At 40.9% G+C, this 27,269-nt stretch overlaps 1 protein-coding gene and 1 long non-coding RNA gene across 10 annotated transcripts in view; one reads left to right on the forward strand and one right to left on the reverse strand.

Moving 5' to 3' along the window:
- LOC108633260 overlaps positions 1-14,310 on the reverse strand; it is a 29,900-nt gene extending 15,590 nt beyond the window's left edge. For 3 of the 4 annotated variants that reach the window (XR_001296335.2, XR_001296334.2, XR_001296336.2), the window contains exons 1-4: positions 14,208-14,310; positions 6,540-6,657; positions 5,409-5,580; positions 1,213-1,337 (exon numbers count right to left, since the gene is read on the reverse strand). This is a non-coding gene — a long non-coding RNA (uncharacterized LOC108633260). Of the gene's footprint in view, positions 1-705; positions 823-1,212; positions 1,338-5,408; positions 5,581-6,539; positions 6,658-14,207 lie in introns of those variants that run through there. The other variant, XR_001918942.1, reaches the window with a different exon arrangement.
- Positions 1-15,541, forward strand: part of FRY (FRY microtubule binding protein) — a 328,278-nt gene extending 312,737 nt beyond the window's left edge. For 4 of the 6 annotated variants that reach the window (XM_013968161.2, XM_018056623.1, XM_013968156.2 and 1 more), the window contains 6 exons: positions 755-853; positions 2,645-2,728; positions 9,160-9,177; positions 11,242-11,352; positions 12,778-12,980; positions 14,102-15,541. In XM_013968161.2, the coding sequence (XP_013823615.2) occupies positions 755-853; positions 2,645-2,728; positions 9,160-9,177; positions 11,242-11,352; positions 12,778-12,980; positions 14,102-14,360 (774 nt within the window). In that variant the 3' untranslated portion in view covers positions 14,361-15,541. The remainder of the gene's footprint in view (positions 1-754; positions 854-2,644; positions 2,729-9,159; positions 9,178-11,241; positions 11,353-12,777; positions 12,981-14,101) is intronic. The other 2 variants (XM_018056624.1, XM_005687532.3) reach the window with 1 other exon arrangement.

Below are 27,269 nucleotides of genomic sequence, written 5' to 3' on the forward strand. Positions count from 1 at the left end.
GCCTCGTAGGCTACGGTCCACGGCCGTAGAGGCTTCGGTCACTAAGAGTCGGACACAACTGAGCGACTTCACTTTCACTTTTCACTTTCATGCATTGGAAAAGGAAATGGCAACCCACTCCAGTGTCCTTGCCTGGAGAATCCCAGGGACAGGGGAGCCTGGTGGGCTTCCGTCTGTGGGGTCGCACAGAGTTGGACACGACTGACGCGACTTAGCAGCAGCAGGAGCAGCAGAGACAGTGAAGATGTGCTTCACTTCTGAAAGTCTCTGAAGAGTCGGTTTTTCCAGGAACTTGATTAGTGGTTGGCCGTTTTGCAGCAAAGAATACGATATGAGAAATCTTTCCATCTTAAATGATTTAAAATGCAAATTAAATACAAAGACCTAGTTGGAGGTCTGTCTTCACATTTCCTGGAGTGTTACTGGATGAAGACACTGGAGTCTGTGCATAAAGTGGATGCCAGTTCTTAATGCAGGCTTCTGTAGAATGCTTGTTAAGATCTGTCTGTCTAAACTGATACGGGGAAAATGGGTATCTTCACAGGAAATTTAAATTAGCAAGTCATATTCAAGTGCAGTTGCTTCTGAGAGTGGAGCAAAATTACAAACTGTACAGGTTAACACAGATGCCGCCCCCGACACACTCTATATTATATCTAAATATACTTCTCTTTTCTCTCTGTGTAGCCATGCCTTTGTCTAGGTGTCTCTCTGGAAGTTATTTTAATACAAATTATTTTCCTGTCTTTATTAGCTCCTTTCTTGTGGACTTCTGGACAAGCTCAAGTTCAGTGTTTTAGAACTGCAAGAATATTTGGATACCTACAACAACAGAAAAGAGGCCACTCTCTCAGTAAGCGTCTGTGTCTCTGTTAGCATATAAGTTTCATTAACACCAAATGAACCCAACCACCATGAACTCTTGGGAGGGGATGTGAATAACACAAGAGAGGCCCTTTTGGGAGAAGACAGACTTATCTTATCTTCCAACTTAATGGTGTTAGAACTATCAATAGTATGGATTATATAAAAATGATACCTACAAAAGAGAAATTTTTCAGCTTTCAATTTTAGCCCTATAATTTTTCTAACCAAGAAATTGGAGAAAGTGGCTATCTGTATAATGTATCACTTCATCAACATTATAACCTCTCTTTTCTCAGAAATTTATTAATAAAATTGTTAATTGCATCCTTCCAGTGTTCGCCTCACCCAAAACTGGTTGAGATGGATCTCCTCTCTCTCCACCACTCTCAGTAGCTGTCTCTCCCCATCACCGTGGTTTCTCTTGGCCTCAGCTCCTGCTCTTTTCTTCCTCCTTCCTTCAAAGATGTAAACTGTAAAATGTTACAGACAGAAGTGATTCAGAAACCATCCATGCAGACCTCCTGATTTCCAACAAAAACTTGCGTGTAATTTCCAGGGAGCACTTCCCATCGTAGACCAGGCACTATAAAAAGATCGTGGATTTTGAAGTCAGATGGACATTGAACTCAAACTTCAGCTCAGTTTCTTAAGGGTTAGTAACCCTGGATAAGTTACTTAACCTCCTGTCATCTCAGATTCATCTATAAGACAGTGATATGCTCTAATAGTCACAGCAGCTGTCATTTTCCTGAGTCCTTTTTATATATCCAATAACCTGGTAAGAGTTCTCTCTCTCAAATCCTGTAATGCTTGCAACTACCCTGGGAGTTGCTATTACTCTTCTCATTAGCTAGGAAATAGAAAAGTGGTTATTCAAACCCAGGTCTGTGGGATTCAAAGGTTCATGCTGTTAACTCCAACTCAATATTGCCTTTGAAATTGAAATAGTGTATGTAAACTGCCCTGCACAAGTACCTCATACACAGAAGACATACATTCTTAAGTTACTGGGTTTTTGTTTCTTGTTATATTTCCATGACTGTCAAAGAGAGAGTTCTGACATTCTACTGCAGCAATTCCCTTTGTCTTCTATTTCTGTGGCTCTCTCACTGTCACTGTTTTCCAGCTTCTCGGGCATCAGTTAATAAAAGTAATCCTTTAATTCTGGTTGGTGAACAAGCCAGTCTTTTGATGTCAAGTGTGAGTTTCAGCTCTTAAGGGCTTACTGTTTTCTACCCAAAGGTTCCTTTCACATCTATACTAGTTACTATACTAGATAGTTAAGCTGGCAGAATCTTTAAATAGCTAGGCTATTATTGTAAGGTCTTTCTTACAGTTAAACAGACCTGCCCCATAGAAGCCGCCTCAACATAACAGAGTCAGGCTGCACGGCCCAGGCTGGCGCAGCCTGGGAAGATGTACCAGCCCTGTCTCCTAATCTCAGTCATATGAAAGGTTTCTAATTGTATGTGGATTTATTTAATTTATACAAACATTTGGAGTGGTCTAGTGACATTACTTTTCAGGGTAGATACATCACAACAATAACATAATAAATGTTTAAATTTTAAAATGGCCATTGCTGAACCCATATAAACAGGTATTTTAATTTTAAATTGTTAATCTTTAACCAAAAACTTTTCAAATGGTCACTGCAGCAAAATTTTATCTTACTGTGATTAGAAACTTAATCTATTATATTTTCCCTGACAGAATTGATGATAAACAGATTCTTAAAGACAGCACTGAATTTACCTATGTCTCTTTCTGACAACAGTGGCTTGCAAATTGTAAGGCGACATTTGCAGGAGGATCAAGAGATGGAGTAATTACCTGTCAACCAGGGGACTCAGAGGAAAAGGTAATAAACACCCGTTAGAGTTTATCTGTTCTGTGCTCTGACTTTGTGTGTTGGTTTTGATATACCCAAGAAGCGTGGAACTTGAAAAAGGAAGAGGGAGGAAGCATCATCCCATATATTCATACGAGACCTGTACAGTAAGCAAGAATGACATTAGAGCCAAGCATGATGGTGTGTTGATGGGATTGCTGGGGGAGGGTCTTCTTTTTGGAAAAGCAGAAGTATAAAAATAACCTTTCTCCTGGACACTAACTATACTAACCATTTTCCTAATAAAACTGTTCTTCATTCAGAATATAAAACCAATGTCATAGGGCAATTATCTTTCAATTAAAAATTTTAAAAAGAGGAAAAAGAAATCATTAATTCTTCACTGAACCACTTAGTTCTTTCAGTGAAGAAAGTCTCTGTTGACCTTTCAGCAATCACTCAGATTTTTCTTCTCATTTAGAACTGCTTTAAGTACACACCTCAGTCCAGCTAGCTTATAAATGTGTGCCACCTTGTAAAGGAAACTCGGCAGAAAAGCGTGAAGTCACTCATTCTATAGTTACTGCCAAGTGGCCCCCATGGTGGGTAAAGCAGTGAATTCTGCCTGGGTAGAGCTTCTGATCTATTCAGGGAGATGGACGTTACCAGTCATATGTGTGTAAACTGTGACAAGGGCCATTAAGGAAAGGTGGGAACAGTGAGCTATGAAAGGAAATAGCAGAGAACCTGGCCTAACAAGAGGGCAGTTCCAGGAAGGCTTCTCCACAGAGGTGCCATTCAGGCAGAGATCTCAGCTCTGAGCTGGAGTGTGCCAGGGGTGCAGGGTGGAAGGCAGGGGCCTGGCGAGCCTGCGAAGGCCCCGAAGTGGCAGGGAAAATGACCCTTTGTGAGGGCTGAAGGGAGCCTGTGTGGCAGGGCAGGTAGGAAGTGACCAGGAGAAAAGTTGCAGAAGCCAGACCATGCAGGGCTTGGGTGCTTATCCTGACATCAGTGGGAACCAATTAAAAGTTGTTAACAGGAGGTTGTGATTAGATTGGGGGCTCTCCCACACTCCTGTGGAAATAGACCTAGTGAGCAAGTGAGGATTTGGGAAGACAGGTTAGGAGGCTACTTACTGGTCAAGGCAGAGATGTCCGCTTGTAATTACACTATCACATCGAGAAAAGCAGGTCAGAGTGTGGGGCCTTCAAAGGATGAGAAATCACCTTCAAGGTGGGCCTTGTGGAGAAATGATGGTGTTGCTCTATTTAAATATTGATCTTATGTCCAGATTTGGTGGGAGATTATTTTTCTAATTAGAGCTACCATTTATTTGGCTTCCATTCCAAAGAAAAACCCAACAAGTGTTTGACCTCAGAGCACTGCTTATCCTCCAGTGATTTACTCCAGCTCTCTTTTTTTAAGCCAGATTCTGTCTTCTGGAATAGTTTGATGGTACACATTATTCTGAGCACTCTTTGCATGAGGACAGATGGAAGCAGGGATTGGGAAGTAAGCTTTCACTTGAAGAATCTATGTCTGCGGAAAATAAAATTATATCTGGATATAAATTGCAAAGTCAACATGCCAGAAATTACTCCACATGTATATTCTATTTCAGAGAAGTGTGGACTTTGTGGAAGGATTAGTACTTACCTTACTAAACCTAGCAAACTCTCGAGCAGTTAGAGAGGTCAGTTGGCCAGAGATGATGACCACGTACAGACAGGCATGTGAAAGTCTCCTGACCCCAAGGCTTGCCCCATAATGCCAGTAGCTGATTTCTAGTCATTCTTAACAGGTGACATAAGCGAGAAATTACTGTGCAATTTGTGGAAGAGAATATAATTGTTTTCTAGATGTTGAATATTTTCTGATTTTTTGTCTATTCTCAGTGTAAAGCTGTGACATCAAATTAATGAGGAAAGTTTACACTTAGGTAGCCTATAAGCTATAACCAATTCACAGACATGTTTTATTCAGCTTGTACAAGTTTTTTAATTGACTCAACATTTTAAACTTGAAATTGTTCACACATACCCTTAAAACAGCATTTCTGGCATCTCTTAAAATTGAAAAAAAAAAAAAAAGCTAGCAACACCAGGCCTGCCTTCCTAAAGTGGCAGCAGTGGCAGCCACCTTGAGCTGGGTGGCTCTCCACCACCCTTGTGCAGTGAGCTCCTGACCCTGCAGGTGAGAGCCAACCATCACGATGTTGTTTTCTTTATGATAGGAACATGTGCCTCTGTACCTAAGGCCCCAAAATGGGGAAGTGAATGCCAAGTAGAAAGAGTTGTGCCTTTCAAGAAAAACACCAGTGTTCCTCTTTGCTGCTGTGAGAACCATCTCTCTGTACTAAGACGCAAGGGCCCCCCGTGTTGGGCTCCCTCCTGGAAAGAACCTTGGAGGATTCCCAGTGCGTGTACAAAACAGAACAAACCACGCTCCTGAGAAAAGTGCTTCTAATATGTGAGAAGGATTTTGGAACAGAAGTTGTTTTTTGTTTTTTTAAGGCAGGCGTAATTAGTTAATACTTTAGGCTACTGGGTGACTACAATACCAGTTCTAGAATGAGGCACAGCACACAGTGAATAAGATGTAAAACAAGGCGGGCGTGTGAGTCCCAGACATGGCTTTACCAGTGTCTTCTCCACCTGTGCACATCCTGAAGACAGACACATCTCTACGTGACTTAAAAGCCAACACTGACCTCTCCGTTGCCCGTGGAATTCATTGTGGAGTGGCTTCTGGGGAGTTGAAGTTCATAGAAACGTAGGTCAGGGTAAAGCGTCGCAGCTCTGGGATCTCCAGGCCACAGCCTCAAGCCTTCAGTGAATTAGCACAGCTCACCTCCTGGTTCTGCAGAGCTGGCCCTGGGAAAGCTGCAGAGGTCATCGCTTCATCTACTATAAGTGATTTTAGCTGATGGACATGGAATTTCACAGCCATTTCTGAGCACTACTTGAACACTCGACTCTATGGACTCAAGTACAATAACTTACATTTAGCCCCACTACATTTTATCTTATTACATTCAAATAATGATAGAATCTTGTTGGACACTAACCCTCTTGGTTCTATGTTTCCTATCCCTGCCTAATCCATGAATGGGAGAAGCCTGCAACCTCTGTTCTACAGATTGAACAAGCTAAATGTTGAACAAGACGTTTCTCCAGCTAAACTGTAACCCATTAAACTTCAGATAGTCAGTCGTTCTTTATAAGGAATCTCTTTTCTAGACTGACTAAGGAAATGCCTCCTGAAGTGGAAGTTTTCTTGAAAAGTAAATACTTCAAGCTGTGCAATCTATATTAGAGACTAAAACATATTTATCTTTCAAAATTTTGGAAGATATTCATGACAAATGTCCAAAAGAACTACTCAATAAATGTAATACAACAGTCGTCAATGTGCCAGAGCCAAGTGATATTAGCAATGGTGAGAACATATTGTTTCTACCTGCTCAGGAGGTTACAGGCATCTGTGTAACACAGAGTGGGCTTCCCAGGTGGTGCTAGTGGTGAAGAACCTGCCTGTCAATGCTGGAGACCTAAAAGACACAGGTTCGATCCCTGGCATGGGAAGATCCCCTGGAGGAAGGCATGGCAACCCATTCCAGTACTCCTGCCTGGAGAATCCCATGGATAGAGGAGCCTAGGGGCTCCTAGGGTCACAGAGTCAGACACAACTGAAGCGACGCATGCAACACCAAAGTAGGAAAGCTTCAACACTTGGCTAGATTTTCCAAATTCTATCGAATTTAGTTTAAACCAGTGACTTTCAGAGGTTAAACATGGTGAAAACCACAGCCCCATATATTAACAGTAATACTGTGACTTACCTTCTGACGTGTCGAAAATTTCTAAGGGGGACGTTCCTTGTGGTTCATTGGTTAAGACTCCACACTTCCAATGCAGGGAGGGGCAGCAGGTTTGCTCCCTGGTCAGGGAACTAAGATCCTGCATGCCAAAAAGAAGAAAAATTCTTAGATTTTTCACCTAACTAGCTGTCATAAGCAAAGCACTCCTTTCAGAGCAGAGTACAGAGAAACAAGAATAGCTGTGCTACCGCTGATGTCTAGGCTTTAAAGCTACCTTGTCTATGATGGGTTCTTAATATCTTAATTTTTGTTCTCATTTTGAGAAAACATACCTCTAAGTCCAGTTCAATAAATCAAGCTGTATCAGGTGTACAGGAACAGGGCCTTAAAGAAAATCCTTGTGACCAAATAAAACAGTGACATTTCCACATTTTCAAAAGAATCTTTACTCACCAAAAATAAATACATCTGTAAAGATTTCTCAAGGGATTATTTTTATAACCTGGATACCAGAAAATATTAGCACAGGGTGGGGAAAAAGCTTAACATTTTCCTTGAAAGGCATTTTTCACTATCTTTTCGAAGCTCTAAATGCAAACTCAGTCCCAGCCTGAGGCCAAGGAAAGGATTTTTGAGAGTAAATATCAATGCAGCTTGGACTAGCCTACCTAAAAAGGAGTGTGTAAGAAGGATTCTGAGAACTGGTGTTCCTAAAATTGGCCAGCTCCCAAGAAACAAAATTTTGTCCCTGAGGGCCAGGTAGGAGGAATTTGTTGACAATGAAATTCCTTAGCACGAGGCTGGAGTCAGAAAGTCTCGTTGGCCTTCATTGAACAGAGAAGATTTTCCTTTAGCTGATCTGACGACCTTCTGGGATTACAACCTTGTTTTGGAAACCAGTAAAAAGACAGCAGTTTCTTCACATAAGACCCTGTAATTGCTCAGTACTTGCTTCTTTCCATGCTTCTGGAAAGTAAATTCCATGGCAGAAGCAGTTACATGCTAAGGTGCTTACTAACGTTTCAATCAAATTTGATGTTTTCTAAAAAGTCTTCAAAGTGGAGACTCTGTACGTGTAGATTTAAGACTAGCCCTGTAATCCTTTCTTGTGTGACTCTGTCTTTCAGTAGTATGTAAGGTTTGGTTATAAAAATGTCTAGCATAATGGTTATAAAGTTTCCTTGAAAATAGTAAATAACTTGGGTTGTATAATCCGTATCACAGGCTTAAAGCTTTAAAAGGTATTTACAGCCAGGGCCAAAAAAACTACTCAGTAGACTTGATACAGCAGTCATCAATGTGCCAGACCCACACGGTATTACTAGCAATTACTAGACAAGAAGAGACCCTTAGAAGGCAGGGGGTGAGGCAGTTGGTACTTTATGTTTGAAGATACTAATAATTTGATAGTTTTATTAATAATAATTTGATAGTTTTATTTTTTGTATACTGTACCTTATGTTAAGTACAACATATTAAACTGATAATTTAGGTTTTTTGGAAAGAGTTTTAAAATAAGTGGTTTTTGTTATCGGTGATTAGAAACAGAAGATCCTTAAATATTTTGAAAACCCAGAACCAGATGTATTGACCCATAGTTAGAAATGGCCAAGTAGATTTTTTTTTAATGTTCTGTCAGGCTGTGGTAATCTCTTACCACATACAGAAACCTTCTCTAACAAGTCTATGATTAAAATATGGTGACACCAAAAATATGATAGCTGTAGTTGAACATGCCCCAGGTACAAATTTATATTCTTTTAGACTAACGGTTGGTTCTAGAAGGCTTTTAGAAATTCACTACTGGGGGAAAAATTATAAAAAATAAAATGCAAGGTTACTTGCCATAGCTCATACTTGTTTGGGAGGATAAAGACAACATTCAATCCTTTGAAATAATATCTAGCTCTCCTGTCAGAGGGCTTCCCTTGTAGCTCAGTTGGTAAAGAATCAGCCTCCAATGCGGGAGACCTGGGTTCAATCCCTGGGTTGGGAAGATCCCCTGGAGATCCAGTGTTCTAGCCTGGAGAATTCCATGGACTTTATAGTCCATGGCGTCACAAAGAGTCGGACACAACTGAGCAACATTCACTCACTTCTGTCAGATATTCTCAATGTGGAAAGCAATATGACTAAAGAAAATGCCACTTAGATTGTTAATTATATGCTAATTAGATAGTCATAGTTCAGTAGATTCAGAGCCAAGCACATTACTCTGCCTTAACTAACATTTAGCAGTGACTGGGGTGGTAGTTCTTTCAAATTAATCCAATGGCATTCTCACAGTTTTACTACATTTACATGTTATTCACATTTAGACACTAAAATCTTCAAGCAATACAAGTTTTCACTTATGGTCTCCAAGACCAACAGAAACTAAAGCAACTAATCAGAGAATCTAAAGGATCACAAATTATGTTTTCCAATGACATGTTTCCCATTAGAGCTTGTCTTAAACTGGACTGCTGTGCATGTTGAATGGGTACAACATTTGCAAGCATTTATCATGGTGGGGCGAGCGATGCTAATACTGCTAGACGGCTCTGCTCCTGAAGAGGGCCGTGCTTTCTGTTGCATGCAGTACACTGACCCTGTACTCTCTTTCCTTTCCTTTGTTTCCTGTGCCATGCTTGCTGTGTAGCAAATGGAATCTCTTGCAGTAAGTTAACTTTCTTTCATACTTTGTCCATTTAGGCATGGACCCATAACAAATCTTATTTTTACTGTGACTATTATATCTCTTAGCATGTTTTTCCCTTTTTTGTTTCATTTTATTTGGTAGACTAAGACATGTAGTTTTTATTAGCATTCCAGGCTGCTTTCCTCCCAAAAGAGAAACCTATGTTGCTATGAACTCTCATGCGCTAGGCGGGGTATTTTTAGTAATAACTACCATTATTGGACACTTAGGAAAGTCAGGGTTTTCATAGCTGGGTTTCACCCTAACTTGTGAAAGGTAACATTCTGTTTTTAGATGATACTTTTTTATCTGTGAGTCTCTGGAAGTTGTCTTTAATACCTGATTTTGAAAGGTTTCCACAAACAAAAGTTTAAATGATCATAAAATGTGTTACTAAAACAACCAAAGACCTAATTTGCATTAATGAGTGAGTATAGCTACTTCTTTAAACTTAGGCTTGTTATAAGCACTGAGAGATCACATAAATCTAAGTAGAATTTCCCCCTGCCCTAAGGGCCAGGGAGAGAGGAGAAAGAAACACTCCATCCAGCATGGTCTTAGCACAAACTGGAGTCATTTTTAAAAATTAGGACCAAACATATGTTAATAATACCATTAATGGAATATTCTTCCTAAAAACCTAAATTTAAATTCTTGTCATTTCTCTCCTTAAAGTGATCTGGGGAAAACAATTTAAAGTCCCCTCAGCAGCTGAGGTGACCTTAGCTGTCACCTAAGCACCTTAGCAGCTCTCAATTCTGCATTCTTTTTAGTCTTATTAAGCTTCCCTGGTGGCTCAGATGATAAAGAATCGACCTGCAAGGCGGGAGACCTGGGTCAGTTCCTGGGTTGGGAAGATCCCCTGAAGGAGGGCATGGCACCCCACTCCAGTATTCTTGCCTGGAGAATCCCTACAGACAGAGGAGCCTGGTGGGCTACAGTCCATGGGGTCACAAAGAGTTGGACATGACTGAGCAACTTTCACACACAGACTAAAAGAAAGGCCCTGTTTATCCTTACTTAACCACATTTGAATGGTGAAGTGTTGGTTTAAGCCACATATTTAACCCACTTTCACTGGTGACTGCTGAGCCATGCAGTTCCGGTGAAGGCTGGCTGTCCTTTTCCTCTGGCAGAATCCTGTTCTCTACTTAGGAGCTAACCCTTTCTTGGGATTAAACAGCCAAAGTTTAGAGGCCATTAAGCAGATATGGCTCAAACCGTAGTCATGATCATCAGTGTTGGAATTACTCATGGTTTATCCTTACTTTACAGTACATGTACACTATATAATGAAAACATTTTAAATTCTAGAGGTGTCTATAGGACTTAAGGCCCATTTTGTAGGAACAGTTTTTAAAAATTCTTTTCACAGAAAGTTTTGCATGCTTTTCATCATTTCTCCTGTTTGTAAGCACTTTAGGTCCTTTTTATATCTAATTCAACAAGTATCTGTTGAGCACTGATTAGAAACATTGTCAGTAAAACTGGCACAGAACCTTAGACAATCACATGACTTTTCCTGTGTTTACAGACCTTAAGATCCGTGCCTGCACCCTAAGTGGCAGCCAGAATTGTCACAAGGAATAATCTCGAGTGTCTCCTGAATTGATGAATTTTGACACCTAGAACCACTTAATGTTGTGCCTTTCAAATATACTTTTAATAAAAAGAAAATGTTTTAAAGACATATAGCTTATAAAAATTAACACAACCACAGCTATAACACAACCACAGCTGTAATTTGTAGATATTAAATCTAATGGACAAACATAATGGAAATGTGGCAGTTCACCAAGTCCCTTTATAGCTACTAATCCTATTTAGTAATCTTCCAGGATTTGTTTTATTCTATATTATACTGTGAATTTCTCACTGATATTCATTGATTGGATTTTATTGTTCTGTGTTATTTAGAATGGTAACACCTAGTTACGCTTCCTTGTTTTAAAAAGAAGAAATGTTAGTCTCCACTAAGATTTCACTTACTATGTAAGAATGATCCTTAGTAACTATTTCTTTCTACACAAATTCTCTCTTTAGCAACTGGAACTGTGTCAGAGGTTGTATAAGCTACACTTCCAGCTGCTGCTGCTTTTTCAGTCCTACTGTAAGCTCATCGGCCAGGTGCACGAAGTCAGCTCCATGCCAGAGGTGAGCGCCCCCCAACCCCCGACCCCAGGTCCTGCCATGAGCTCAGCACTGCTTTTCCTTTGTTCTCCCCCGACCAGTTTATGCATAATAAAATCACTTGAACATTTATAATCATTTCACTTAAGCACAAGTCTTAAAACACTAGTGTCTCCTATTTATTTCCGTGCTCCTTCGGTGGTGCCAGGACTAGGGTGAGGCAAGTGACCAACCTGGACACAAAATGCAAGGACAGCCTTGAGGGTCCCAGGGAGCCAGCTCAGCATAGCACTGAGGGAGGTGCTCACCCTAGCAATGAGATCCACACACCTTCAGTATTTAAAACTTACCTAGATTTGAAATAAGAAATTCACTTTCAAGCTTAAAAACTATGTGTCTAAGACAGTCTAACAACTTATAGAAAAGGCTTATTAACCTCATTTAATTTTGAGCCCAGGGCTGGAGTGTATCATCATGTCTAAGCAGCATCGGCTTATTAACCTCATTTAATTTTGAGCCCAGGGCTGGAGTGTATCATCATGTCTAAGCAGCATCTGCGTGAAGACTGTCCTTGAGGGCTTCAGTTCTATAGCTTGTTCAGTGAGCAAGCTGGGAATGAAGAAAGGCAAAGATTTTGGGTAAATCAACTTCCCAAAGAAAATAGGCATCCTCAGTTTGCATTAGAAAGGGAAAAAAACCTTTAAATTCACATCTGTTCTTTTTTTAAATGCTCGGGGTCAAACTGCAATACAGCTATCTTCAACAGTACACTTTGGGGGCCCCAGAAGTGACACAGGTTCTCTTTATGGTTTATTTCTTAATAACACAGGATCTTCTGGCTCCAGTGAATCTAAGGGAAATCCTTACCTCTGTGATGAATACTAATGTGACATTGCAATTTTTCCTCCTCTCTCTTAAAATTATGTCTTTCATCTTTTCCCAATGCATAGAGATAGGGATAAAAATTTATTCTTCAAACAGGTCCATGTTCATGATTACATTTATTGGGCACTTATGTGCCCAACTGTTTAAATAAACTGTGAGGTGGATAACATCTTCAGTCTCACAGCACTGAAGGCACTGAAGAGTCTATCTGCTTGACCATGTGGTAGTCAAGAATGCAGAAGTGGCATCTAAACCCAGCTTTACCCAGCTCCCCCGCCTGTTCTCTTAGTGCATTTTACCTCTATATGTTCCCTTCTACTTAAACAGAAAACATTAAGAGGAGTCAATCTTTTATACAAGGAGAGTGTGCCAGCTGTTGATACAATTATTCAATGCATACAGCCCCATAGCCCTACATATATCAGGCAGTATAGTTCCATCAGTCCTGTTTTTAGTTTACTGAGATACTAGGCTTGTGTTTAACCAGACGTCATACAATTTTAATTGGGGATGTAAAATCCAGCCTGCAACTAAATACACTAAAAAATATATATTTTTTAACAGCTGCTAAATATGTCCAGGGAACTGAGTGACCTAAAGAAAAACCTGAAGGAGGCCACTGCAGCCATTGCAGCTGACCCTCTTTACATCGAGGGGGCGTGGTCCGAGCCAACCTTCACATCCACTGAGGCAGCCATCCAGTCCATGCTGGAGTGCTTGAAGAACAACGAACTTGGCAAGGCTTTACGGCAAATAAGGGAATGCAGGTAACGCAACTATTTGTATTGTTGTTTCATTGCTAAGTCATGTCTGACTCTGACCCCATGAACTTGTAGTCTTCCAGGCTCCTCTGTCCATGGGTTTCCCAGGCAAGCATACTGGAGTCGGTTGCCATGCCCTCCTCCAGGGGATCTTCCCAACCCAGGGATCAAACCTGCATCTCTTAAGTCTCCTGCATTGGCAGGCAGGTTCTTTACCACTAGTGCCACCTGGGAAGCCCACTAGTTAGAGATGGTTAAAAGAAATGAGTGCCTAATAGTCACTTTGTCAGGGCTAGGGACTAAATCACTATGGGAGGAACACTGAGATGTTTATATAAATTCTCCTCAGATCCTTCCCATTACCATGACAGAAACATCAGGTTTCAGAACTTATTGTCTGAAATATGAGTGTTGGTTCTGGTTATCTGTCATCTCTAAAATGTTTAAACACTTGAAAGTATACTCCAAAGTAATTTTAAAACTAATTTTTTGAATGTATCCTTTTTGGGACTTTCTCCCTACATTTTGATAGTATATTCACATTCATTGTAACCACAATGCTATAGCAAATAAATGGATTCCATTCTGACTTTTTTTTTTGGCCACATCTTAGTTCCTCAACCAGGAATCAAACCTATGCCCCCCTGCAGTGGAAGCTCAGAGTCTTAACCACTAGACAGTGAGGAAAATCCTCCTATTCCTGATATTTTTATACTTAAGTTTTTTTAATCAAAATCAATAATAATTAATATTCTAAAACTGATTATAGTGATGTTTACACAATTCTGATTACCCAAAAAAGCCACAGAATTATATTTTGGATAGCTGAATTGTATAATGTGTGAATTTTCTCTCAATAAAAGCTTTTGTATTCAGAAAGAGTTTTCTTATACTAATAAAGGAGAGGGAGGTGGGAGGGAGGTTCAGGATGGAACACATGTGTACACCCATGGCGGATGCATGTCAATGTATGGCAAAACCAATACAATATTTTAAAGTAATTGGCCTCCAATTAAATAAATTTATATTAAAAAAATAAAATTAAATCTAAGTAAATGCCCATTAAAAAAAAACAACTCAATCTTATAACAGTGCCTCTAACCTCTGCTACTCTTTTCTGCCTGCAGAAGTCTGTGGCCCAATGACATCTTTGGAAGCAGTTCTGATGATGAGGTCCAGACACTGCTGAATATTTATTTCCGCCATCAAACTCTAGGACAGACGGGCACTTACGCGTTGGTGGGGTCTAACCAGAGCCTGACTGAGATCTGCACCAAGCTGATGGAGCTGAACATGGAGATCCGGGACATGATCCGCAGAGCCCAGAGCTACCGGGTCCTCACCACCGTCCTTCCCGACTCCAGCGTGTCCGGCACTAGCCTCTGACAGGAGCCTCCCATCCCCCATGGGCGCCACTCTGGGGGTGCTGCCGTGCTGGGGTGACGTCATTCAGTGTCTTCTCAGCCTTCAAAAGGCTTGGTCAGACTGTTCTCCCTCTTGTTGCCTGTAGGACTTTTCATAAAGAGGATGGCAGAACTTCCCACGTGTAGCAATACTCTTAAGAACCAAGGTAGCTTAGGACTGTTCTGGAACAGCCTCCATCCATCATCCTGTGTGACACAAACACGTTATCCTTTTACTGAGCAAAAACTCACTACTGAAGACGTGACTTCCATTGCATACCAAAGCCAACTACTCTGAACAATACCTTCCTTTCTAGAAACAATTTTAGATTGGCAAAAGTGCAATGTTTTCTTCACTAAAAAATATTTTATATTCTAAAACTTGTACATTCTTTTTCATTGCCTTTGTTTTGTGTGTGTGTGTGAGGTGAGCTGAGGAAGGAGCAGGCAGAATGAAGCTGGCCACGGAAAACTGTAAGACGGTCAAAAGCTGACAGCCTGTGTATGTGAAAAGAGGACTGTAAATGGACAATTCAATATACACTGAAATTTGAATACCATTACTGTGTCTAAAAGGAGCTGCTATGAAGTACCTTTCTTATGTTGCTAGGCTACTGTCTCGGAAAGCCCTGGATCTCTTTGCAGGGGTCTGTGATTAAGACCCTCGCACCAAAAATGGTCCAGACAGACATTTTTTTAAGGATCTTGGCTGCTTTTTACTAGAATGTTGCTTTTATGAACATATTTATACTACAGAAGGATGAGTGTTAATTTTAACCAACTTTGCCATTTTATAGAAAAAAGTTAAAGACGTCCACATTATAAATTCCAAGTCTTTCCACCTGTTACGCATGCATATTTCAATATCCACGTGGATAGCTGGAAATAGGACATAAAGGTAAAATATGAGTTGTCACTGTTTCTTAAGAAATGTCATTTTATCTGTAATATATATGTAAAGGGCCATTCTTAAGTTTTCCCCTTAAATTTAATGCTGTCAAGTGTTAGCTGTGTGCATGTAAACCTGTTGCACATCAGAAGCATATTCAAAGTTTATCTATGTAACTTATTCACTCTGTAAATACATTTAAAGTTTTTGTGATGTAATCTCGGTTGACATTCTGTTTAGAACTGCCTTTAAAGTAAAAAAAAAAAATCATACTGACCACAGGTTTTATTTCTATTTAATGAAGATTTTTGCTTTGATTTATATTTTTGCACGTGGGTTGCCATGATGACAACCCCAAGGAGTACCACACGCGTGTGTTCCATGACTGGCAGCCAGGGGGTTGTGAAGCAAGTACCATGACCCTGGGAAGCAGGAGGTCTCTGTAACCTCTTAAGGTGGACACCAAAGACTGTAACCCTCAACCAGCTCTCACTACAATCAGAAGCAAGAAACCAGAAAACAAGAGCTCTCATTATCCACAGCCTATCATTAGGTTTTCATTCTTAAAAATTTGAAAGAGAACCATTAATGATAAGGAAAAAAGTAGTGAGTTCTATTCTTTCACCACAACCCATCTATTCTTCACCCAACTCAAAAACGGGATCATGGAAACACACAACAATCTAATTTCTATGGTCTTCCTATTCATACTCCTTAGATTAACCAACGTAACTTGCTTCCTAATATACAACTAAATCAGAAGTAGTAATTTTCTAGAAGTATCCACAACAGAGTCTGATCCAAGATTTTAATTTTACCACAGATACAATTATTAACTGGGTTTTAATGACTTTCTGGACATCGCTGTTAACATACAATTTTGATGATTTTCAACTTACCCTAAAGGTGATTAACCATAATCTGCAGGAAAAAACTGAATCACAATCTCTCTGGGGGGAAAAAAAATTTCACAAAATGCAGGTTTCTATGGTTAACAACACTAGGCAACTCTGAGTTCTGCTGGGACCCCCACTAGAAAGGACTGATTAGTCGTGACTGAATTTTCCACCACAGCCTCTTACCCAGCAAAGAACCACCATGATTGGGTTATTCTTTTAACAAGAGTTTTTTTGAGTAATATCATCTGTAGTCATGAGAAGCAGTGGGTTTTTTTTTTTCTGTGTTCTTATTTTTTTAAAACAGGTTAATGTGAAAGAGTTCTCCTTTTCCTGTTTCTTAACCTCCTCTCCCTTAGTGAAGCAGAAGGGCCCTCTGAGGCTGCAGACAGGCCCCAGAGGAGCCCAACAATCAGTGACTTGAGAGCTGCCCACAAGCCTCCTGGGGTATCGGGTTCTCCCTCTGTTACTGAAGCCTTAATGTTCACTTCCCCAGGGGCAGGCACAGGAGAGGACGAGAAGGATATCTGCCCTCTCCTTTAGATGCCTATCTCCTCGCCTCTGAGGAGGAACACCTCCTCCTACCACCATGCTTTTTAGCCCTAGAGTGTCACACACTTTATCCACTGGCAAAAAAAAGCAATTCAGGCAGCTGTACTGCAACTTAAGACATAACTTGATTAACATTTAGTGTCCAAATTGAGTATTTTAGTAAAAGCACCATACATTTTAGAGGCATGTGAATATCCTATTCCCACCAACAGGTAAGACTATTAATGTTAGTAAAGATGTGAGATAAAGATGCTTGTAATTTACCACTGCACAAGTGTGTACAAACATGCAGAGTCGATTCTTAAGGCTCGTCAGGTTCCAGACCTTAACGCGGTTCCTTTCAGTGAATTGTGGAATTACAGAAATAAGGTGGCGGTGGGGGGTGGGTAAGTGTTCCAGGTGGGGTACCAGAGAGGGCCCAGAGAGTGCCCAGAGAGGTCATGGAAGCTCTGTGCCCTCTCCCCAAACCCTGGCTACACACCTGTTCCCTGCAGGTGTTCATCTGTATCCTTGATCATATCCTTTAGCAAAAAAACAGTAAACAGCACTACCTTTTAAGGCACATCCCTCTCCAAAGCTTGGCGTTATCCTTTCTACAACCTCGCTGCTCAGCACACAGATCAACATTAGCTCCCTCTTTTGGGAGCTGGGCAGAAACACAGATGAATCTGCAGTTTAACAGAACCCTCAGAGAGATCCCCGGACAAGGACCTGAGCTCATCCTCTCACGAAAACACCAAAATCACAACTATCTGCTGAACAACCATCAGGAACAAATGACTGGAACCTACCAAAAAAAGATAATCTACTATCAAAGACAAAAAAAGAAGCCAGAACAACATGGTAGGAGGGTTCCATTTGCCATATAATCAAATCACATACCCACAGAGTGGGTGACCCACAAACTGGAAAATCATTTTATCACAGAGGTTCTCCCACAGGAGTGAGAATTCTGAGTGCCAAGTCAGGTTCCCCAGTCTGGGGGTCTGGCCGTCGGGAGGAGGAACCCCCAGCGCATTTGGCTTTGAAGGCCAGAGGAGCTTGACCGCAGGAACTCCACAGAACTGGTGGAAGCAAAAATGCCACTGTTGGAGGGTCACATAAAATTTCATGCACACTGGGACCCAGGAGAAAAAGCAGTAGCTTCATAAGAGCCTGGCCCAGACCTACCTGCCAGTTTTGGATGGTGTCCTGGGGAGGCAAAGGGCTGCTATGACTCATTGCAGGGACAAGGACACTGGTGGCAGAGGTACTAGGGAGTACTCATTTGCATGAATGGTCCTTGAGGTCACCATTTTGAGGCCAAGACCTAGCCTACCCAATAGCCCAAAGGCTACACTGCTGAGAGGCCTGAGGCCACACAACACAGCCCTGCCCTTCAGACAGGCTGCTTAAAGTCTTCCTGAGCTCACAGACACCTATAAACACACCTCTTGACAGAGCCAGCGATCAATGCAAAGAAGTAGAGGAAAACAACAGAATGGGAAAGACTAGAGATCTCTTCAAGAAAATTAGAGACACTAAGGGAACATTTCATGCAAAGATGGGCCTGATAAAGGACAGAAATGGTACAGACCTAACAGAAGCAGAAGATATTAAGAAGTGGCAAGATACACAGAAGAACTGTATAAAAAAAAGAGCTTCACGACCAAGATAATCATGATGGTGTGATCACTCACCTAGAGCCAGACATCCTGGAATGTGAAGTCAAGTGGGCCTTAGGAAGCATCACTACAAACAAAGCTAGTGGAGGTGATGGACTTCCAGCTGAGCTATTTCAAATCCTGAAAGATGATGCTGTGAAAGTGCTGCACTCAATATGTCAGCAAATTTGGAAAACTCACCAGTGGCCACAGGACTGGAAAAGGTCAGTTTTCATTCCAATCCCAAAGAAAGGCAATGCCAAAGAATGCTCAAACTACCATACAATTGCACTCATCTCACACGCTAGCAAACTAATGCTCAAAATTCTCCAAGCCAGGCTTCAGCAATACATGAACTGGGAACTTCAGATGTTCAAGCTAGTTTTAGAAAAGGCAGAGGAACCAGAGATCAAATTGCCAACATCCTCTGGATCATGGGAAAAGCAAGAGAGTTCCAGAAAAACATCTATTTCTGCTTTATTGACTATGCCAAAGCCTTTGACTGTGTGGATCACAATAAACTGTGGAAAATTCTAAAAGAGATGGGAATACCAGACCACCTGACCTGCCTCTTGAGAAACCTATATGCAGGTCAGGAAGCAACAGTTAGAACTGGACGTGGGACAACAGACTGGTTCCAAATAGGCGAAGGAGTACGTCAAGGCTGTGTATTGTCACCCTGCTTATTTAACTTATATGCAGAGTACATCATGAGAAATGCTGATCTGGAAGAAACACAAGCTGGAATCAAGATTGCTGGGAGAAATATCAATAACCTCAGACATGCAGATGACACCACCCTTATGGCAGAAAGTGAAGAGGAACTAAAAAGCCTCTTGATGAAAGTAAAAGTGGAGAGTGAAAAAGTTGGCTTAAAGCTCAATAATCAGAAAACTAAGATCATGGCATCCGGTCCCATCACTTCATGGGAAACAGATGGGGAAACAGTAGAAACAGTGTCAGACTTCATTTTTGGGGGCTCCAAAATCACTGCAGATGGTGACTTCAGCCATGAAATTAAAAGACGCTTATTCCTTGGAAGAGAAGTTATGACCAACCTAGATAGCATATTGAAAAGCAGAGACATTACTTTGCCAACAAAGGTCCATCTAGTCAAGGCTATTGTTTTTTCAGTAGTCATGTATGGATGTGAGAGTTGGACTGTGAAGAAAGCTGAGTGCCAAAGAACTGATGCTTTTGAACTGTGGTGTTGGAGAAGACTCTGGAGAGTCCCTTGGACTGCAAGGAGGTCCAACCAGTCCATCCTAAAGGAGATCAGTCCTGGGTGTTCATTGGAAGGACTGATGCTGAAGCCGAAACTCCAATACTTTGGCCACCTCATGTGAAGAGTTGACTCACTGGAAAAGACTCTAATGCGGGGAGGGATTGGGGGCAGGAGGAGAAGGGGACAACAGAGGATGAGATGGCTGGATGGCATTACCAACTCGATGCACATGAGTTGGAGTGAACTCTAAGAGCTGGTGATGGACAGGGAGGCCTGGCGTGCTGTGATTCATGGGGTTGCAAAGAGTCAGACAACTGAGTGACTGAACTGAACTGAACATCACAGCCAGAGGGATAAGACCCAACTCCATCCATCAATGGGCTGGCATGAATCCCTCCCACCAGGAAGCCTGAACAAGCCTCTCAGACCGTACTCATCTACCAGAGGAAAGACACCAGAAATGAGAGGAACTACAGTGCGGCAGACTGTGGGACAGTAAACACACAAAGTTAGACAAAATGAGACAGCAGAGGAATATATTCCAGAGGAAGGAACAATATAACATCCTAGAAGAATAAATAAGTTAAATGAAGATGGGCAATCAAATCAAAAAAGAAATCAGAGTAATGATAATAAAGATGACCCAAGATCTCAGATGTCCTTTTTACCATAGGAGACTGGAATGAAAAAGTAGGAAGTCAAGAGATACCAGGAATAACAGGCAAATTTGGCCTTGGAGTACAAAACGAAGCAGGGCAAAGGTTCACAGAGTATTGCCAAGAGAACGCACTGGTCATAGCAAACACCCTCGTCCAATAACACAAGAGAAGACTCTACACATGGACATCACCAGATGGTCAACACCAAAATCAGATTGACTAAATTCTCTGCAGCCAAAGATGGAGAAGCTCTATAGCCAGCAAAAACAAGACTAGGAGCTGGCTGTGGTTCAGATCATGAACTCTTTATAGCCAAATTCAGACTTAAATGAAGAAAAAAAGTAGGGAAAACCACTGGACCATTCGGGTATGACCTAAATCAAATCACTTACTACTATACAGTGGAAGTGAGAAACAGATTTAAGGGATTAGATCTGATAGACAAGGAGTGCCTGAAGAACTATGGACAGAGGTTCATGACATTCTACAGGAGGTGGTGATCAAAGACCATCTCCGAGAAAAAGAAATGCAAAAAGGCAAAATGGTTGTCTGAGGCTTTAGAGATAGCTGAGAAAAGAGTAGCTAAAGGCAAAGGAGAAAAGAAAAGATATACCCATCTGAATGCAGAGTTCCAAAGAATAGCAAGGAGAGATAAGAAAGCCTTCCTCAGAGATCAATGCAAAGAAATAGAGGAAAACAACAATGAGAAAGAGTAGAGATATCCTCAAGAAAATTAGAGATACCAAGGGAACATTTCATGCAAAAACTGGCACAATAAAGGACAGAAATGGTACGGTATAACAGAAGCAGAAGATATTAAGAAGAAGTGGCAACAATACACAGAAGAACTGTACAAAAAAGATCTTCACAACCCAGATAACCATGATGGTGTGATCACTCACCTAGAGCCAGACATCCTGGAACGCGAAGTCAAGTGGGCCTTAGGAAGCATCACTACGAACAAAGCTAGTGGAGGTGATGGACTTCCAGCTGAGCTATTTCAAATCCTAAAAGGTGATGCTGTGCAAGTGCTGAATTCAATATGCCAGCAAATTTGGAAAACTCAGCAGTGGCCACAGGACTGGAAAAGGTCAGTTTTCATTCCAATCCCAAGTAAGGGCAATGCCAAAGAATGTTCAGACTACCACACAATTACACTCATCTCACACGCTAGCAAACTAATGCTCAAAATTCTCCAAGCCAGGCTTCAACAGTACGTGAAGGCTGAACTTCCAGATGTTCAAGTTGGATTTAGAAAAGGCAGAGGAACCAGAGATCAAATTGCCAACATCTGCTGGATCATAGAAAAAGCAACAGAATTCCAGAAAAACATCTATTTCTGCTTTATTGACTATGCCAAAGCCTTTGACTGTGTATATCACAACAAACTGTGGAAAATTCTTAAAGAAATGGGAATATCAGACTACCTTACATTCCTCCTGAGAAATCTCTTAACCTGCTACAGTTAGAACCGGACATGGAAAAACAGACTGGCTCCAAACTGGGAAAGGAGTACGTCAAGGCTATAATTTGTCACCCTGCTTATGTAACTTCTATGCAGAGTACATCACGTGGGACGCCAGGCTGGATGAAGCACAAGCTGAAATCAACACTGATGTGAGAAATACCAATAACCTTACATGCGCAGATGACACCACCTTATGGCAGAAAGTGAAAAGGAACTACAAAGCCTCTTGATGAAAGTCAAAGGAAAAAGTGAAAAACCTGGCTTAAACTCAACATTCAGAAAACTAAGATCATGGCATCCAGTCCCATCACTTCATGGCATCCAGTCCCATCACCTCATGGCAAATAGATGGGGAAACAATGGAAACAGTGACGGACTTTATTTTCTCGAGCTCCAAAATCACTGCAGATGGTGACTGCAGCCATGAAATTACTAGACACTTGCTCCTTGGAAGAAAAGCTATGACAAACCTAGACAGCATAACAAAAAGCAGAGACTTTACTTTGCTGACAAAAGTCCGTCTAGTCCAAGCTATGATTTTTCTAGTAGCCACATATGGATGTGAGAGCTGGACTAGAGAGAAAACTGAGCATCGAAGAATTGATGCTTTTGAACTGTGGTGTTAGAGAGGACTCCTAAGAGTCACTGGGACTGCAAGGAGATCAAACTGGTCAATCCTAAAGAAAATCAGTCCTGGATATACATTGGAACGCCTGATGCTGAAGCTGAAATTCCAACCCTCTGGCCACCTGATGCAAAAAACTGATTCACTGGAAAAGACCCTGATGCTGGGAAAGATTGAAGGCAGGAGAAGAAGGGAATGACAGAGGATGAGATGGTTGGATGGCATTACCGACTCGATGGACATGAGTTTGAGCAACCTCCAGGGGTTGGTGATGGACAGGGAAGCCTGACATGCTCTAGTCCATGGGGTCACAGAGTTGGACGTGACTGAGCAACTGAACTGAAGATCTCAGGAAAAGAATGGAGGTACAGACTGAGAAGACACAAGAAATGATTAACAAAGAGCTAAAAAGTTTAAAGAACAGAGATATACAAAACAATAACTGAAATGAAAAGCAGACTAGAAGGAATCAACAGCAGAATTAAGATAAGTGAGGTGGAAGACAGAATGCTACAAATCACTGCAATGGAAGAGAATAGAGAAAAGAATGCAAAGAAACGAGAACAGTTTAAAAGACCTCTGGAACAACATTAAACTCACTAATGTTTGCATTAAAAGGGTACTAGGAAGAAAATAGAGAAAGGACCTGAGAAAATAATTGAGGGAAAAATACCTGAAAAATTCCCACAGGGGAAAAGAAATAGTCACTCAAGTCCAGGAAGTGTAAAGTCCCCACAGGAAAAACTCAAGGAGGAATCAGCCAAAACACATATTAACCATATTGACAAAAATTAAAGACAAATAGAAAAAAAAATTTTTTTAGAGAAAAGCATCAAATAACATAACAAGGTTATCTGATAACATAAGGTTATCAGCTGATTTTTCAGCAGAAACCCTGAAGGCTACAGGAGAGTGGCACAATTTAAAGTAATGAAAGGGGAAAACCTACAACCAACAATACTTTATCTAACCACCAAGATTCTCAGATTCAACAAAGAAATCAAAAGCTTTACAGACAAGCAAAAGTTAAGAGAATTTAACACAACCAAACCAGCTGAAGAAACTTCTCTAAGTGGAAAATAAAAGGCCACAATTAGAAACAAAAAAATTATGAACAGGAAAGCTCACTGGTAAAGGCAAACACTTACTTAAGGTAGAAAAGCATCCACACACAAATATGATATTTAAACCAGAAATAGAAAATGAGAGTACAAACGCAGCATACTGAAAATACATTTAAAATTAAGAGACCAGCAAACTTAAAACAATCTTGTATATACATAGACTGGTATATCAAAACCTCATGGTACTCTCAAACCAAAAATGTATAATAGGACTTCCTTGGTGTCCCAGTGGTTAGGAATCTACCTGCCAATGCAGGGGACACAGGTTCCATCTTGGGTCCAGCAAGATTCCACATACTGTGGCAACTAGGCCCATGCACCATAGCTACTGAGCCCAAACACTAGAGCCCATGCTCCACAGCAATACAAAGAGATGACTTTACACATGGACATCACCAAATGGTGATGAGATCAAATTGCCAACATTCACTGGATTACAGAGAAAGCAAAGGAATTTCAGAAAAACATCTCTCTCTGATTCATCAACTATATGAAAGCCTTTGACTATGTGGATCATGACAAACTGTGGAAAGCTCTAGGAGAGATGAGAATACCAGACCATCTTACCTGTCTTCTGAGAAACCTGTATGTGGGTCAAGAAGTAATAGCTAGAACCCTGTATGGATCAACTGATTGGTTCAAGATTGAGAAAGGAGTATGACAGGGCTGTCTGCTGTCACCCAGTTTGTTTAACCTATACACTGAGCACATCATGAGAAATGCCGGGCTGGGTAAGTTACAAGCCAGAATCAAGATAGATGGGAGAAACGTCAACAACCTCAGATATGCAGATGATACCACTCGAATGGCAGAAAGCGAAGAGGAAGTAAAGAGCCTCTTGATGAGGGTGAAGGAGGTGAGGGAAAGAGCTGGCTTAATACTAAATATTTAAAAAATTAAGATCATGGCATCTGGCCCCATTACTGCATGGCAAATAGAAGGGGAAAAGGTGGAAGTAGTAACAGATTTCCTCTTCTTGGGCTCCAAAATCACTGCAAATAGTGACTGCAGCCAAGAAGATCTTCTGATTTCATGGCAGGAAAGCGATAGCAATCCTAGACATTGTGTTGAAAAGCAGAGACAATACTCTTCTGATAAAGGGCTGCATAGTCAAGGTTATGGTCTTCCCAGTGGTCACGTATGGTTGTGACAGCTGGCCCATAAAGAAGGCAGAACACCAAAGAACTGATGCCTTCGAACTGTGCTGTGGAAAAAGACTCCTGAAAGTCCCCCGGACAGCAAGGAGACCAAACCGGTCAATCTTAAGGGAGATCAACCCTGAATATTCACTGAAGGACTGAAGCTGAAGCTCCAGTATTTTGGTCATCTGATACACACAGACGACTCATTTGGAAAGTCCCTGATGCTGGGAAAGATCGAAGGCAGAAGGAGAAGAGGGCGTCAGAGGATGAGACAGTTGGATGGCATCACTGATGTAATGAACATGAACTTGGGCAAACTCCAGGAGATGGTGAGGGACAAGTAGGTCTGGCATGCTTCAGTCCATGGGGTCTCAAAGAGTCGGATATGACTGGGCAGCTGAACAATGAACAATAAGGAAGTAAAAGACCTGTACTCTGAAAACTGTAAGATGCTGATGAAAGAAATCAAAGATGACGCAAACAGATAGAAAGATACAAAATGTTCTTGGACTGGAAGAATCAATATTGTCAAAATGATTATACTACCTAAAGCAATCTGCAGATTCAATGCAATCCCTACCAAATGATGGAAGGGCATTTTTTGCAGATCTAGAACAAAAAATCTTGGTCTGAAAGCACAAAGACTCTGAATAGCCAAAGCAATCTTGAGAAATCAAAACAGAGCTGCAGGAATCAGGCTTCCTGACTTCAGACTGTATTATAGAGCAATAGTAATCAAGGGCTTCCCTGGTGGTTCAGGGGTTAAGAATCTGCCTGCCAATGCAGGGGACACAGGTTCAATTCCCACTCAAGGAAGATCCCACCTGCAGCAGAGCAACTAAGCCCACATGCCACAACTACTGAGCCTGTGCTGTAGAGCCTACAAGCCCCAACTACTGAACCCTGGGCACCTAGAGCCCACGCTCCACAACAGAAGCCACCACAATGAGAATCCCCATTCACCACAACTAGAGTAAGCCTGCACACAGCAACAGAGTCACCACATTCAAAAAATAAAATTAATAAATCTTAAAAAAAAAAAGCTACAGTTAGTGTGGTACTGGCATAATCGTACAGAATAGAAAGTCCATAAATAAACCCACACACTTATCATCAATTAATCTATGATAAAAGAAGCAAGAATAAAAACAAGAGAAAAGATCATTTCTTCAATAAGTGGTGCTTAGAAAACTGGGCAGCTACATGCAAAAGAATGAAATAAGAACACTCCACAACACCACACACAAAAATAAACTCAAAATGGATTAAAGACCTAAATATAAGACTGGACACTCTAAAACTCTTAGAGGAAAATATCCGCAGAACACTGACATAAATCACAGCACTATCTTTTTGGATCCACCTCCTAGAGTAATGAAAACAAAAATAAACAAATGGTACCTAATTAAAGCCTTTTGCACAGCAAAGAAAATCATAAACAAATTGAAAATATCATAAACAAATTGAAAATATAATCCACAGAGTGGGAAAAAATATTTGCAAACTATGCAACTGACAAGGGATTAATCTCCAAAATATACAAACAGCTCATGAAGCACAATATGAAAAAAAAAATCCGAATCAAAAACTGGGCAGAAGATCTAAATAGATCACTTCACAGAAGATAAACAGATGGCCGAGAGGCACATGAAAAGATGTTCAGCATCACTAGTTACAAGGGAAATGCCAATCAAAACTACAATGAAGTATCACTTCACACTGGTCAGAATGGCCATTATAAAAAAAAAAAACAAACTACAAACAATAAATGGTGGAGGGCTTCCCTGGTGGCTCAGTGGTAAAGACTCTATCTGCCATTGCCAGAGACACGGGTCCAGTCTCTGATCTGGAAAGATTTCACATGTCATGGAGCAAATAAGCCCATGTGCCACAGCTCCTGAGCCTGTCTTCTGGAGGTCGGGAGTTGCAATTACTGAGCCCACATGCCGCAACTACTGAGCCCATGTTTCACAACTACTCACCTTCACACACCCTAGAGCCTGTTCTCCACAACGAGAAGCCTGTGCACCAAAATTAGTAGTCCCTGTTCTCTGCAACGAGAAAGCCCACACAGCAACAAAGACCCAGCACAGCCAAAAACAAATAATAAATATAAAAATTTTTTTTAAAGAGAGTTCCCTTAGAAGAGTAAGAAAATAAATGCTGGAGAGGGTATGGAGAAAAGGAAAGCCTCCTACACTGTTGGTAGGAATGTAAATGGAAACAGCACTATGGAGAACAGTATGATGGTTCCTTAGAAAACTAAAAATAGAGCAACTATATCATCCTACAATCCCACTCCTGGGCATATGTGTAGAGAAAACTATACTTTGAAAAGATACATGTACCCCAACGTTCACTGTAGCACAAGTTATAATAACCAAGATATGAAAGCAACCTAAATGTCCATCGATGGATAAATGGATAAAGATGCAGTATATATACACAGCTGAATACTGTTCAGTCATACAAAAGAATGAAATAATGCCATTTGCATCAACATGGATGGACCCAGAGATTATCATACTAAGTAAGTCAGACAGAGAAAAGGCAAATATCATGTTATCACTTACATGTGGAATCTAAAAAAAAAAATACAAAGGAACTTATTTACAAAACTGAAACAGACTCACAGACTTTGAAAACAAACTTATGGTTAACAAAGAGAA

The sequence above is a fragment of the Capra hircus genome, chromosome 12, assembly GCF_001704415.2.
Source record: "Capra hircus breed San Clemente chromosome 12, ASM170441v1, whole genome shotgun sequence".
Lineage (NCBI taxonomy): Eukaryota > Metazoa > Chordata > Mammalia > Artiodactyla > Bovidae > Capra > Capra hircus.